Source organism: Sander vitreus, chromosome 15, assembly GCF_031162955.1.
Source record: "Sander vitreus isolate 19-12246 chromosome 15, sanVit1, whole genome shotgun sequence".
NCBI lineage: Eukaryota > Metazoa > Chordata > Actinopteri > Perciformes > Percidae > Sander > Sander vitreus.
In genome coordinates this window covers 28213785-28228784 of record NC_135869.1, presented here as the reverse complement: position 1 = coordinate 28228784, position 15000 = coordinate 28213785, and the positions used below count along the sequence as shown (strand labels likewise).

General features: G+C 45.5%; 2 protein-coding genes across 2 annotated transcripts in view; both read right to left on the bottom strand.

Annotated features, from left to right (window-relative positions):
• LOC144530201 (protein Wiz-like) overlaps positions 1-12530 on the bottom strand; it is a 62484-nt gene extending 49954 nt beyond the window's left edge. The window contains 3 exon segments of the mRNA XM_078269680.1: positions 3374-3575; positions 7467-7644; positions 12303-12530. Of these exon segments, the coding sequence (XP_078125806.1) occupies positions 3374-3575; positions 7467-7574 (310 nt within the window). The 5' untranslated portion in view covers positions 7575-7644; positions 12303-12530.
• A 2384-nt stretch (positions 12531-14914) lies between these two features.
• Positions 14915-15000, bottom strand: part of pglyrp6 (peptidoglycan recognition protein 6) — a 7737-nt gene continuing 7651 nt past the window's right edge. The window contains exon 5 of the mRNA XM_078269985.1: positions 14915-15000. This exon is cut by the window's right edge and continues 156 nt beyond it. The gene's annotated coding sequence lies outside the window, so the exon portion shown is untranslated.

Below are 15000 nucleotides of genomic sequence, written 5' to 3'. Positions count from 1 at the left end.
TCAATGTGTCCTTTGGCACATTTCAACCTATTCAGTACATGTCTTTTTTTCAGCAGTGGGACTTAGCGGAGGCTTCTAGCTGATAGCTTAGCTTCACATAGCCTTCTTCTGATCCTAACAGTACTCTCAGGTAACTGTAAGTCTTCTTTGGTTTTCCTGGAGCTGATCATTGGTTGAGCCTTTGCCATTTTGGCTATTCTTCCATCCATTCGAATGGTAGTTGACCGTTTTTTCCCACGTCGTTCAGGCTTTGGATGCCATTTCAAGGCATTTGAAACCATTTGGGCTGAGCAGCCTATCATTTTCTGCACTTCTTTATATGTTTTCCCCTCTCCAATCAACTTTTTAATCAACGTCCGCTGTTCCTCAGAGCAATGTTGTGGAACGACCCATTTTGCTGAGTATTTCAGTGTGAAATGCACTATAACCAGCATGCACAACATTTGCTTCCTTCCTTCCTTAAATATGGGCCATAACTGACACCTGTTTCTTCACAGAATCAATCACCTCACTAACTGAACACAACACTGCTATTATTTTTAACATGCCCCTCTCAATTACAGACTCAGTTACCCAGAATGAGCAGCATCATGTCATGACTGTTGGCTCTGGTGGTTTTCTATGACTAACACTTACTAGTACATTATTTGCCATGTAGAAATATTACTTCTACCAAAAAATGTGATTTATGAGGTTAGTGATGTTGGATTGCTATTATTTTGAACACAACTGTATTACGTCTCGTCTCTTCGGTGTGTTCTGAGGAACTGGGCCTTTAAGCCCCCAACGTCTCCTTCCAGGCAGCGCTGGGACCGTTGACTTCAAGGCACCTAACCCTCAGCAGTATATTTGTGTCTGCCACACACCACACTGGTTGGACAGTATACATATATAAATAAGGACCATGTCTACAGAACAGGACATGTTCTACTGGTTGGACAGTATAAATATATAAATAAGGACCATGTCTACAGAACAGGACATGTTCTACTGGTTGGACAGTATAAATATATAAATAAGGACCATGTCTACAGAACAGGACATGTTCTACTGGTTGGACAGTATAAATAAGGTCCATGTCTACAGAACAGGACATGTTCTACTGGTTGACAAGTCGAGGGGGTCCTACCTAATATGTTAATATGTTTTTACGTTTTTTTTAAATAAATATTTAAAAGATGCCTTGGTTGTCCTTTATAACTGTTATTCTGCCTTATCTATAATTCAACAGGAGGGATAAGAGGATGGATGAATGAAGGGGGGCCGTCGATCCAGGAGTGGGCTTGTGAGACGGCTAGGGGCGGCAGCATTTGTAAAGACGTCATATGTGGCCACCACGAAACGTCCCCATGAACACAATACATGTCAATAGATTAAAAATAACGTGACCATTACACAAACTGCTGTGAGACTGGGTTGCATTTATACATATGTTTATGGTTTACTGTCTATTTTGCTGCTATGCTGTTGAATGGTCTGGAATATTGTAGTATCACAGCATCATCTTTTGATTTTTCTGGGGATGTGTTCACACACACTACCGGTCAAAGGTTTGGGGTCACTTAGAAACGTCCATTCCCTCCACTCCAGACAGAAAATCCATGCTTTTTGGTCTAAACGTCATCCCCAAATTAAAGTGGTACAGCTCCCATATACTCTGACACTCTGGGGGGTGTCTGACATCACTGGAAAGGTGATTGGTGTGGGGGGGTGTGTGTGTGTGTGTGTGTGTGTGTGTGTGTGTGTGTGTGTGTGTGTGTGTGAGAAAGGTGATTGATGTGGGTGTGTGTGTGTGTGTGTGTGTGTGTGTGTGTGTGTGTGTGTGTGTGTGTGTGTGTGTGTGTGTGTGTGTGTGTGTGTGTGTGTGTGAAAGGTGATTGATGTGGGTGTGTGTGTGTGTGTGTAAGGTGATTGATGTGGGTGTGTGTGTGTGTGTGTGTGTGTGTGTGAAAGGTGATGTGTGTGGTGTGTGTGTGTGTGTGTGTGTGTGTGTGTGTGTGAGTGTGATGTGTGTGTGTGTGTGTGTGTGTGTGTGAAAGGTGATTGATGTGGGTGTGTGTGTGTGTGTGTGTGTGTGTGTGTGTGTGTGTGTGTGTGAAAGGTGATTGATGTGTGTGTGTGTGTGTGTGTGTGTGTGTGTGTGTGATGTGTGTGTGTGTGTGTGTGTGTGTGTGTGTGTGTGTGTGTGTGTGTGTGTGTGTGTGTGTGTGTGTGAAAGGTGATTGATGTGTGTGTGTGTGTGTGTGTGTGTGTGTGTGTGTGTGTGTGTGTGTGTGTGTGTGTGTGTGTGTGAAAGGTGATTGATGTGTGTGTGTGTGTGTGTGTGTGTGTGTGTGTGTGTGTGTGTGTGTGTGTGTGTGTGTAAGGTGATTGATGTGTGTGTGTGTGTGTGTGTGTGTGTGTGTGTGTGTGTGTGAAAGGTGATTGATGTGGGTGTGTGTGTGTGTGTGTGTGTGTGTGTGTGTGTGTGTGTGTGTGTGTGTGTGTGTGTGTGTGTGTGTGTGTGTGTGTGTGTGTGTGTGTGTGTGTGTGTGTGTGTGTGTGTGTGTGTGTGTGTGTAAGGTGATTGATGTGGGTGGGTGTGTGTGTGTGTGTGTGTGTGTGTGTGAAAGGTGATGATGTGTGTGTGTGTGTGTGTGTGTGTGTGTGTGTGTGTGTGTGTGTGTGTGTGTGTGTGTGTGTGTGAAAGGTGATTGAAAATCCATTTCTGAGTCTTCTGTCTTCTGGATGTTTTCTGCAGTAAGCTGAGACGTGTGGCTATGGCCTTGGTGTATCTGTATCTCACCAGATGTGTTTACAGCAGTGTACTGTAATCATTTTACAGATGTATGACTTGGATGGAAATAAAAACCCTCCATTCTAGCCTCTGTAACTCTGTCAGTAAGGCCTAGGATCACCCTGACACTTTTACCAAAAACTTGAGACTGTTTCCTTTCCAGTGATGTCAGACACCCCCCAGAGTGTCAGAGTATATGGGAGCTGTACCACTTTAATTTGGGGATGACGTTTAGACCAAAAAGCATGGATTTCAAGCCTTTCTTCAGCCACTTCTGTCTCCAACAGTGGAGAACCCTTTAGACATGATGGAAACTCATAATGTCATCTGAAAACTGCTGCTCTGGTTAAAAAACAACACAACTGATCTCAGCTGGTATTCTGTCTGGAGTGGAGGGGACTGGACGTTTCTACGTGACCCCAAACCTTTGACCGGTAGTGCATGTTGTTAAAAAAACTAATAACTGTTTAAACATTTTTTTTTAAATTTGGCAGAAAGAGGCAATTATATTGTTAATCGCAATTATTTAGCTCCCCCCCCCCCCCACCCCCACCCACCAAGCTTACGGCCGTGTGTAGATATAAAGCCAAGTGTTACCATCTAGGGTTTCTTTCTCAGAGTCCGAGTCCCAGCTCAGGGAGGAAGGAAAGGCTGAGGACCTGGCTCTCCTCTGTGTGCTCCTCCCTGGCTCTGCACAGGGCCGGGGGCCTTCACTCTGCTCGGGGCCCTCATCGCTGGGGCGGCCCCACGAGCCTTTGGCAGACATCCGGCCGTCCCTCACATTCAGAGAACATGAGGACTAGAGGCGATGATAAGAAAATACAACAACATACAAATGTTATTGTCAGATGATGGAAATGCGAGCAATGCAAGGTTATTGTAGTTTTACATTTTTTAATTAGCTTTTTATTTTAGTTTTACTTTTGTTTTCAGAGTGAGTTTGCTAGTTGCAGTTTAGTTTCAGTTTTTCATGCTACGTTTCCACGTTACGCTAGTTTCATAAATGGACATTTCAACCTCTCCGTTTTCAAAAATAACATCGTGAACAGCTGTCAGTTTTCAGAAAAGTGTTCCTTTACATGTACCTGTGTATATATGCTGCCAAGAGCACGCCAGACCTGTAGGTGGCGGTGTAACGAGAAGCTCAAGCCCACGTTAGCCAATCAGAATCCAGAAAATAGCAACAACAGCAACGGATCACTTCCTCTCTCTCTCCTCTTCCTCACTTCCTCGGCTGCCTAAACCTCCGTTTGTCTCAGTTTCCGTGCAACATCTCCACTCTGGCTGAGGTTTTAGAAGGACTGGTTTTCAGAGGAGGAGTCTCCGTTTGCGTGTAAACGAAGGACACAAACGAAGGGACATGTCTCCGTTTTTCAAAATAACCATGTACGTGTAAAGGGGGCATCAGAAAGGTTTATGTGGCGGTGGGCGTGGTCTGGAGAAAGGTGTGGGGACAGATCAGGAGAGCAGTGCAAGGTGACTTAATTGTCTCAGCTGATTATGGTTGTGCTAATTAAAACTCTCCCTTTATATCCAGTAGCGGGCTGGAGCTTTGGATGACTGCCACACACCACACTGGTTGGACAGTATACATATATAAATAAGGACCATGTCTACAGAACAGGACATGTTCTACTGGTTGGACAGTATACATATATAAATAAGGACCATGTCTACAGAACAGGACATGTTCTACTGGTTGGACAGTATAAATATATAAATAAGGACCATGTCTACAGAACAGGACATGTTCTACTGGTTGGACAGTATAAATATATAAATAAGGACCATGTCTACAGAACAGGACATATTAGAAACAATAAAAATAAATATAAAAACAATATTGCATACTTATCGCGACACTTTCAATATAATATTGCACAATGTGATATCACGATAACGATATTGAGTCGATATATCAATCCCCCCTAACAGGGACAGGACCGGACCGGGAGAGATTGTGTTGTTGATTCTTTGTTAAACCATTACGAGCACCAGTTTAGTTTAGTTTGTTTTTGTCAGGGCCAGGTGTTATGGCTCAGTACCTGTAGTGTTGGGTTACAATAAACAATTCTCCAATTAAAGTGCTCATATTCTGCTCATTTTCAGCTTCATAACTGTATTTAGAGGTTATATCAGAATAGGTTTACATGGTTTAATTTTCAAAAAACACCATATTTTGCTCTCTGTTTTAGCTACAGAGTTAGACCTCTCACTTCTGTTCCATCTTTGTTGGGACTCGCACATGTGCAGTACCTAGGTAAGGACTACTAGCCAGTAAGAAGCAGAGTATGAGGGCGTGTCCTGACAGTACCTAGGTAAGGACTACTAGCCAATAAGAAGCAGAGTATGAGGGCCCTGACAGTACCTAGGTAAGGACTACTAGCCAGTAAGAAGCAGAGTATGAGGGCGTGCCCTGACAGTACCTAGGTAAGGACTACTAGCCAGTCAGAAGCAGAGTATGAGGGCGTGTCCTGACAGTAGCTAGGTAAGGACTACTAGCCAGTCAGAAGCAGAGTATGAGGGTGTGCCCTGACAGTACCTAGGTAAGGACTACTAGCCAGTCAGAAGCAGAGTATGAGGGCGTGCCCTGACAGTAGCTAGGTAAGGACTACTAGCCAGTCAGAAGCAGAGTATGAGGGTGTGCCCTGACAGTATCTAGGTAAGGACTACTAGCCAGTCAGAAGCAGAGTATGAGGGCGTGCCCTGACAGTACCTAGGTAAGGACTACTAGCCAGTCAGAAGCAGAGTATGAGGGCGTGCCCTGACAGTACCTAGGTAAGGACTACTAGCCAGTCAGAAGCAGAGTATGAGGGCGTGCCCTGACAGTACCTAGGTAAGGACTACTAGCCAGTCAGAAGCAGAGTATGAGGGCGTGCCCTGACAGTACCTAGGTAAGGACTACTAGCCAGTCAGAAGCAGAGTATGAGGGCGTGCCCTGACAGTACCTAGGTAAGGACTACTAGCCAGTCAGAAGCAGAGTATGAGGGCGTGCCCTGACAGTACCTAGGTAAGGACTACTAGCCAGTCAGAAGCAGAGTATGAGTGCCCTGACAGTACCTAGGTAAGGACTACTAGCCAGTCAGAAGCAGAGTATGAGGGCGTGCCCTGACAGTACCTAGGTAAGGACTACTAGCCAGTCAGAAGCAGAGTATGAGGGCGTGCCCTGACAGTACCTAGGTAAGGACTACTAGCCAGTCAGAAGCAGAGTATGAGGCGTGCCCTGACAGTACCTAGGTAAGGACTACTAGCCAGTCAGAAGCAGAGTATGAGGGCGTGCCCTGACAGTACCTAGGTAAGGACTACTAGCCAGTCAGTAGCAGAGTATGAGGGCCCTGACAGTAGCTAGGTAAGGACTACTAGCCAGTCAGAAGCAGAGTATGAGGGCGTGCCCTGACAGTACCTAGGTAAGGACTACTAGCCAGTCAGAAGCAGAGTATGAGGGCGTGCCATGCTAGCAGCTAGGCGAGCATTATAACGTGTGTTCCAAAGTGACCACGTTTGTCTCTGAAGTAAAGGCTGGACTACAACAGAGCTGTTTGGAGCAGTTTGTGAACAGTGTTTTCTGTTGGAGATGGTAAGTCCCTTTGGGGGGGACTTTGGGCTTTTTCACTTTGTAAACCTATAACGTGCACAAAAAAAGATATATAACACGATAAAGGAAAGGGAAAAAGCCAAAAAGCATAATATGAGCACTTTAAAACCCATTAATAAAATCCAGAAATTGATCTTTTAATATATGCCTTTTCACAAAGGGGTGCAGTGCTATTGGTTAAAGTACCAACTATGACGCGCATGCATGCAGGGTTTAAAATGTGCACCAGCCACCAGCCTAATGCTGGTAAAACTTGCAATTGGCTGGTAGATTTGCTAATAAATAAATATGTAATTGACTGAAATATATTGTTAATCACAATTATTTCTGAGACTAACTAAAACGTATTGTAACTGAAATATCCCAAACTTAGCTGATATCGAATCTGAAATGTAATATAATCTGGAAAACGATTTGGGGAATCATTAGCGTTAAGCAGCCCTGCTTACCTGCAAAGGCGCTGACACGCCATCATTTGGGCTGATTTGACTTGTTGAATCAGCCAGTGGGCAGTCAGACTCAATGACCAATCTGATTGGTGGAGTGCTAGCGCTTGACTAGCCAATCAGTGCGCCGCCTGCTGTTATGGAGACGTATTACATCTCTTACACGTACAGAACGTACGCTCAAGTCAGCGTCTCTTCGGTGTGTTCTGAGGCACTTTTTTGAGAGACGGGAGCCGACTGATCAGTCCGACTGGCTTTTCTGCCCGCGGTCGGCCGTCGGGTTGGTATGTCAGACCCCTGAAGTATGCATGGGCCGGTCAGGGCAGGCCCTAGACTTTTGGGGGCCCTAAGCAGGATTTGGGTTGGGGACTCTCCACATTGTAACATGTTGTAACATGCCCTCTGGTAGCCCTCTGGTAGCCACAGGGCCCTAAGCCACAGGTTCAAAACCACTAACATTTTTCATCATACCGTTCCTGTTTTTCAACAACAGAAAGTGCAGTTCAGTAATCCTTCTCCCTGCCAGTGTGTTTAAAAATAAAATACGTTGTGTTCAATGGAGAAAAAAAAGGAGTTTTTTTAATTGCAATACCGTGAAACCGTGAGGTATTTTTGCTGAACGTTATCTTACCGTCAGAATCATGCCTACCTGTAAGGTGCAGCTTGACAAGGTGGAGGTGACGGGGTTTTGTGCTGAGTTGTAGGCTGGGGGCCCATTGCTGGTCCCTGGGGTTAGGGGTCGCTCGTCTGGCTCCATGCTCCCCCCCCAGAGAACAGTATGGAGTCCCGCTGGCGACCAGCCTCCCTACATTGTGCAGCTGCCTCTTCTTGTGTAAACATAAACACACAACAACAGTCACCAACAAAATAGACGTTTCTCACAGCTAAGGCCTCCTGCAGACTGGCTGCGTGGCGTGAGCGTGGCGTGAGCGTGGCGTTTCTGTTGCGTGGCGTTTTCTATGTCTTTGCACACCAGAAAGGTATCTGACGTGCTGCTGCTGCTGCTGCTAGTCTTGTCTGTACACATGGATGTTTCCCATAAACATAAATATAAACTGATCTGATTACAGCAAAGACAACGTCAGCAGGATTGACGGCAAAATAGGCTGCAGAATATTTCCTTCTGGATTGACAGGTGACATTAGAAAATCTATAATTATTATATTTATATCAAAACCTCGAGACGTTTCAAACATCAACATGTCATTTATTAATATGTATTTGTGTCTAAATGACATATAAACATCTTTTCCTATTCTATGTTGCCTGGAAACGCTTCCAACACGCTGGCGTGTCGCGTGAAAAATAGGCGTCGGTCCTATTTCTAGCATGCACGCGTTTTCGGCGCCTGAGACGTGCGTGTCACGCAGGCAGTGTGCACGCTCTAACCTGTTACCATGGGAGCCCAAATATAAACGGAGACTCCACACAGCTGACACGATCACGCCACGCAGCCAGTGTGCAGGAGGCCTAACAGGGGGCGGAGCGGGAGGGTTGGTCTTCCAGGGATTCAGCCACAAATCATCATCTCATGCTTTGGCTACATTGAACGCGGAGCGTTAGTGGACCGTTAGCGGAGCGTTAGTGGACCGTTAGTGGACCGTTAGTGGACCGTTAGCGGAGCGTATGTGCTACACCTACACCTGTGTGAGTCACAGACGAGACGGACAGCTTTTTGCTTTGGGATTGTTGATGTTTCTGCAGTTTTTTGGAGCCGGCACAGAGCTGTGAAAACGTCAATCTACTGTCAGCTGTTATCAGAGGACGCAGGGGAGGGAAACAGGAAATAAAAACAGAACCTCTCAAAATGAAACTGCCAATACGCTCACTGACAGTCATTAAGTCGCTACAGTGTGTAGTTTCTGTCTCATTGTAAGTAATGACAGCAACACTGTCAGCGCATCCACATGATACAAGCCTTCTGTGATCGCGAACCCCCCCTCCACGCAGCTGCTAGTAGCCAAGGAGGACACGGAGGATTAAAAAAACATGATGGACTCTTCAGAAGAGGTCATCATCTTCACTCCAGTTTCTGCGTGGGAAAGTCTCCTGACGCCACAACCTTCTGAACACAGTCCTACTGAGACACAGAGAGAGCTGTGTGGAGCTGATAGTCTTCATTAGCTTTGTAGAAACTCATCTGGCAATGGCTTGGATGTAACGGACGTTCATTAATATCAAAAAGTTACGCACTAAAGCTTTGATTTAAAAGAAATATAGACACTTTATGATCCATTTCTGTGCAAAAGGGCTGCACACCTCGCGCAAAAATATAAAAAGAAGAGACTGTCCTATTTCTACGCTTGTAGAGTGGATCTCTGCGGAGCGTACACACCTCTACGCGCTGCTCTCGTGCCTGGTTTAGCCTGTTTCATTGATTATAGTGGAAGCTTAGTGTTGGAGCATCCGCTCCGCATACGTTACGCGTGCAGTGTAGGCGGTCTGTAAGTGTCTGCAGTAAGTGCAACTTTCACAAATATAGGTTTTCCTTACATCTTTATGAATACTATTTCAGTAAGTTGTACATTTTTATTTGCCACTCGTATATACATTTGTTCCTTTGTTTTCATTTATTTTTTAACAGTTGTTCTTGTATTCTATCCTATTTGTTTTTTCTTGTATATTCTGTTCGTGTGCTGTGTGTCTTTTATTTAGCTGCTGTAGCACTGAAGGACACATTTTTTTTCTCAAAAGCCCCCACATCTTTTAGGTGTATTATATTCCCTTAAAAGGTGCTCTAAGCGATGTCACGCATTTTTTAGGCTACAACATTTTTTGTCACATACAGCAAACATCTCCTCACTATCTGCTAGCTGCCTGTCCCCTGAACACACTGTAAAAAACATCTCCTCACTATCTGCTAGCTGCCTGTCCCCTGAACACACTGTAAAAAACATCTCCTCACTATCTGCTAGCTGCCTGTCCCCTGAACACACTGTAAAAAACATCTCCTCACTATCTGCTAGCTGCCTGTCCCCTGAACACACTGTAAAAAAACATCTCCTCACTATCTGCTAGCTGCCTGTCCCCTGAACACACTGTAAAAAACATCTCCTCACTATCTGCTAGCTGCCTGTCCACTGAACACACTGTAAAAAACGCGGTCTCTGTAGACAGCCCAGGCTCCACAAACAGCAACAAAAACACCGACCGACCAGACGGCCGTTACACCCCAACCAGACGGCCGTTACACCCCCACCAGACGGCCGTTACACACCCACCAGACGGCCGTTACACACCCACCAGACGGCCGTTACACACCAACCAGACGCCGACCGTCAGCAGTAAAGCCAGTGTGACTGATCAGTCTCCCCAAATTGGTCCAAAAAGTTCCTCAGAACACCGAAGAGACGAGACGTAATACGTCTCCATAACAGCAGGCGGCGCTAATCTGGATTGTTGCCCAAAAATGAAAACCGGCAGCTGATTGGACGAACGCGTCACGTGGGTCTGGCTGCTCCCCGACCATCATGGCGTCTCGTTCAGAATACGATCTCATATTGTCCTAAAATAGTTCACCGTAACGTGTTTCTGGAAACATCTGAAGAGAGAAACAGGCCGTGCAGCTGCTGAATCTGTCTTCATTTCAGATCAACAAAGGTCAGTTTAGAAGATTAATGTCAGATGTTGAGAGACTCTAGTCACGCTCATCCTGCTCCCCGTTTCCTGGTCAGCTCTCCACCAATCAGATGGGTCATTGAGTCTGACTGCCAGCAGTGCCCGCCCCCCTGATTATACACGTCAAATCAGCTCAAATAAAGGCCGACGGCCCCTCGGACGGACGACAGCACGAACACACCGACCAGACTGGAGTCAGCGACCTACCAGACTGTCAGACGGACGATTATCTGGTGGGTGTGTAACGGCCGTCTGGTGGGTGTGTAACGGCCGTCTGGTGGGTGTGTAACGGCGTCTGGTGGGGTGTGTAACGGCCGTCTGGTGGGTGTGTGTAACGGCCGTCTGGTGGGTGTGTAACGGCCGTCTGGTGGGTGTGTAACGGCCGTCTGGTGGGTGTGTAATGGCCGTCTGGTTGGGGTGTGTAACGGCCGTCTGGTCGGGGTGTGTAACGGCCGTCTGGTGGGTGTGTAACGGGCGTCTGGTTGGTGTGTCAGAGCCTTCAGGCGGCAGGAGTGAAAACTAGTCCTCCTCACCATTAGTTTGTGTTCTGGTTTCAGAATGAAGACAGTTGGAGAACAGTTAGATATGAAACAGGACGTCAGCTCTACAGGATGATGCTTCTCCTCGGCAACTAGCATGTATTTTACCAAATGATGTGGACATTTTTAGGTTATCAAATGGCTTGAACTTTTGCACATCCCTCAACATTTTTGCACATTCTGCACTCATCCATACAGCCCCTTTGTTTCTAAATGTTAACTAGTTCTACGTATGTGTTATTTGTTTCTGTATTTGTTGTTTGCGTATTACATTTTAACCTTCTGAAGACAAAAGGAGGCACCGGCTCAAAAAGCCATTTTACAAAATGTCATTTTAGACATTTATTTACTATTTTATTCATATATATTAGGCTACTTTTTGTGAACCCAAAACGTCTGTAAACTCATTTCAAGCACAACAACAATTGAGTTTAGTTTCAAAAAGCGAAAACATCAACTTTTAGGGCCAAATGATGTCTTCACACGTTGCTCTGGAATACATTTGGGCATCACTAAACTGAGCTGAGTTTGTTCTGAACGTTTTGATATGAAACAAAAATGGGTTATATGCAAATATCCTTAAAATGTGAAATCAAAAAGAAATGTCCCTCAGAGGGTTAATGTTTAATATGTTTACGTCTGCACCAACGACCACGACAGAGTCCTTGTGAGTGCTACTTACTTGTAAATCAGTAAATCCTTCTCTGATTCTGATTGAAAAATAGTGCACAAAGCTGCTGTAAATGGAGCATCCCCCCCCCTAGATTTGGGCTGAGCCCCCAATGTCTCCAACTTCTTGCTCCGCCCCTGATAACAGCTTAAAAGTTTCACCTTTTTACACCCACAGCCAACTCTCACTGTGGCAACTTACATACAAATCTTAATTCTTATCACACCCAGCACATTGTAAAGAAAAATCAGAAAACATATGAGAGAATATGAAAGTGTCAGATCTGCAGAACGTGTCGTGTTTTCTGTCTGTATTTATTTTGCCAGCTGCAGTTATCTGACCTATTTTCCCCACATGTCTCGGTCTTAAAGAATAAAATAGGGCGCCCAAAAATGGTTACATAAATAAGTGGCCTTTCCATTCAGGCATTCAGGCCCATGTCCTCTCCTTCTGCCCCTCTAAAAAGGCAGGAAAATGCCCGGGTGCATCAAGGTGTCCCACGGGTTGGCCTGTGTTGCTTTTTACAGGACTGGGCTGGTATCGATCCAGTCGCTGTCAGGTGACTATAACAACAATGCATCCGTGCATAATGCTATTTTTTAAAAGCCAAAACGCCCATAATATGCAGTTGTGTTTTTTTTTTAGTGCTAATACTCACTGAAATCGGCCTGGTTTGCGGGTCGCAGTGAAAAGCTGTCTGCTTTAAGCACCGTTCGCCATAGTTTTTAGAACGGACCTGGCGCTTTTTTTCGTGCCCGGAGACGATGCTCTCCTGCGGCTCTGACCGCCGGGGGAACTTGCTCTCTCTCTGGGTCGCTGCTCAGGTTTGGTCCGTTGCTCGGCTCCCTGGAAGATGCCAGGCAGAGGACTCCATGTTATTTGGGCTTGCAAGGCAACGCCACGGCTGCGTACGTAACGTCAAAAGCACGGAGGAGTGTGACGAGAAGAGTTTCAAATAGGACACACACACACACAGAGAGAGTCCAGGTTAATAAGTTCAACTTTTCACGAGCTTTTACAACTGCCTTGTGTTCTCATTTAGACGGGGCGACGCTGACGTGTGGGAAAGGCTTTTCTGTTGTCACGTTTTGAATGTTGGGGAGACTTTATTCTGCCACACGTCGAGACTGAGCGCTTAGCATGTCTCACTGAAGACGTTTAATCATACCAGACATGATTTTAGGGAAACAATGGAAGTATTAATTGCCAATTAGAGCCAGTTTAGTTTAATTTAGCGGCAGTTTTGGTGCACCTGTCCCAACACTGCAGTCCATATATGTTCATAAAACACACAGGTGTGTCCCTAACTGTGAGGTCAGGACAGTTGGGTTGGAGTGTATTAATTTGTGTTCATAAAATGTCCTAAATGTTTGAAATCAATAAATGCCATAACACTGAATGTTGCACGGTCATCTGGCGCTCTCTACTGGCCGGAGATGGAAGTGTGTGTTTACATTACATGTCATTTAGCTGACGCTTTCTATCCAAAGCGACTGACATTTGCTCTATATATCACTCCTCTGGAGCTACTAGGGGTTAAGTGCCTTGCTCAGGGACACATTGGTTGATGTATCACAGTGGGAATTGAACCTAGACCTCCCACACCAAAGGTATGGGTCATATCCACTGCTCCATCACCACCTGTGTTTGTACCATCGAGGATACTGTAGGAGCTACATACTGTATGTTGTTTATGGTCTCATTGATATTATTCATTGATTATTATATTGTAGGTGGTGTAGTGGTGGAATGTAACTAAGCACATTTACTCCATTACTGTACTCAGGGGCGTAGCACAACATGCTGGGCCCTGTAGAAAGGCTCTCTATGGGCCCCTCCCCGCATCCACAGCTATTCATTCTAGCATCTTTTTGGGCCCTCCTCACACGAGGGCCCTGGGTACTCAGTCCCCTTTTTCCCCGAAGTCCAACGCCCCTGACTGTACTTCAGTCCTAATGTTGAGGTACTTGTACTTTATTTGAGTCTTTTCTTTTCATGCCACTTTCTACTTCTACTCTGCTACATTTCAGATTAAGGGCTGCACAATTAATCGCAATACGGACAACACGTTCTCACACTCATCTCGTAAAATATGGACGCTTGGTCAGGTTCCTTTGTCGTTCTTATTGACGCTAAAAGTCTCCTTTAGCTCTATAAGTAAACGCGCTTGGTCGGGACTATTGACGTCCCTTTAGCGCTATAAGTAAACGCGCTTGGTCGGGACTATTGACGTCCCTTTAGCGCTATAAGTAAACGTGCTTGGTCGGGACTATTGACGTCCCTTTAGCGCTATAAGTAAACGTTCTTGGTCGGGACTATTGACGTCCCTTTAGAGCTATAAGTAAACGTTCTTGGTCGGGACTATTGACGTCCCTTTAGCGCTATAAGTAAACGTGCTTGGTCGGGACTATTGACGTCCCTTTAGAGCTATAAGTAAACGCGCTTGGTCGGGACTATTGCCGTCCCTTTAGAGCTATAAGTAAACGTGCTTGGTCGGGACTATTAACGTCCCTTTAGAGCTATAAGTAAACGTGCTTGGTCGGGACTATTGCCGTCCCTTTAGAGCTATAAGTAAACGTGCTTGGTCGGGACTATTGTCGTCCCTTTAGAGCTATAAGTAAACGTGCTTGGTCGGGACTATTGTCGTCCCTTTAGCGCTATAAGTAAACGTGCTTGGTCGGGACTATTGACGTCCCTTTAGAGCTATAAGTAAACATGCTTGGTCGGGACTATTGCCGTCTCTTTAGAGCTATAAGTAAACGTGCTTGGTCGGGACTATTGGCGTCCCTTTAGAGCTATAAGTAAACGTGCTTGGTCGGGACTATTGTCGTCCCTTTAGCGCTATAAGTAAACGTGCTTGGTCGGGACTATTGACGTCCCTTTTGACGCAGTTATGTTAAGGTAAAGGTCGTGGGTGGGCGTATGGTTCTGTGACACGCGGGAGGAAAGAAAGAAATGACTATAGCAAGCGTGACAAGCGTGACGTGAACCCTGCTCTCCTGGTGAAAGTCCTGTGTTTGACCCATCCACCCCCCCTTACATACTCCTCTCTAAATCCTCTCTAACTGCTGCTCTATTATTCGTCTCATCAGACGCTGACAGCCACTGTCCAAACGTCCTTATTTTACGAGTTCAGAATGAGAACGGGTTGGAGGGGGGGGGCAATATTTGTTAAAGGCAAAATATGTGTCAAACTCCAAATCCTATCCTACAGACAACAGAAAACATCTTTGTTTGGGACAGATCCTCGCAGAAATCACACTATCCTCATTTTCATTTGGTACATTTTAATGTTTTTGAATGAAAATGAGAATAACGATACAAACATGATCATTCTCTCCAATATCTGCATTTCA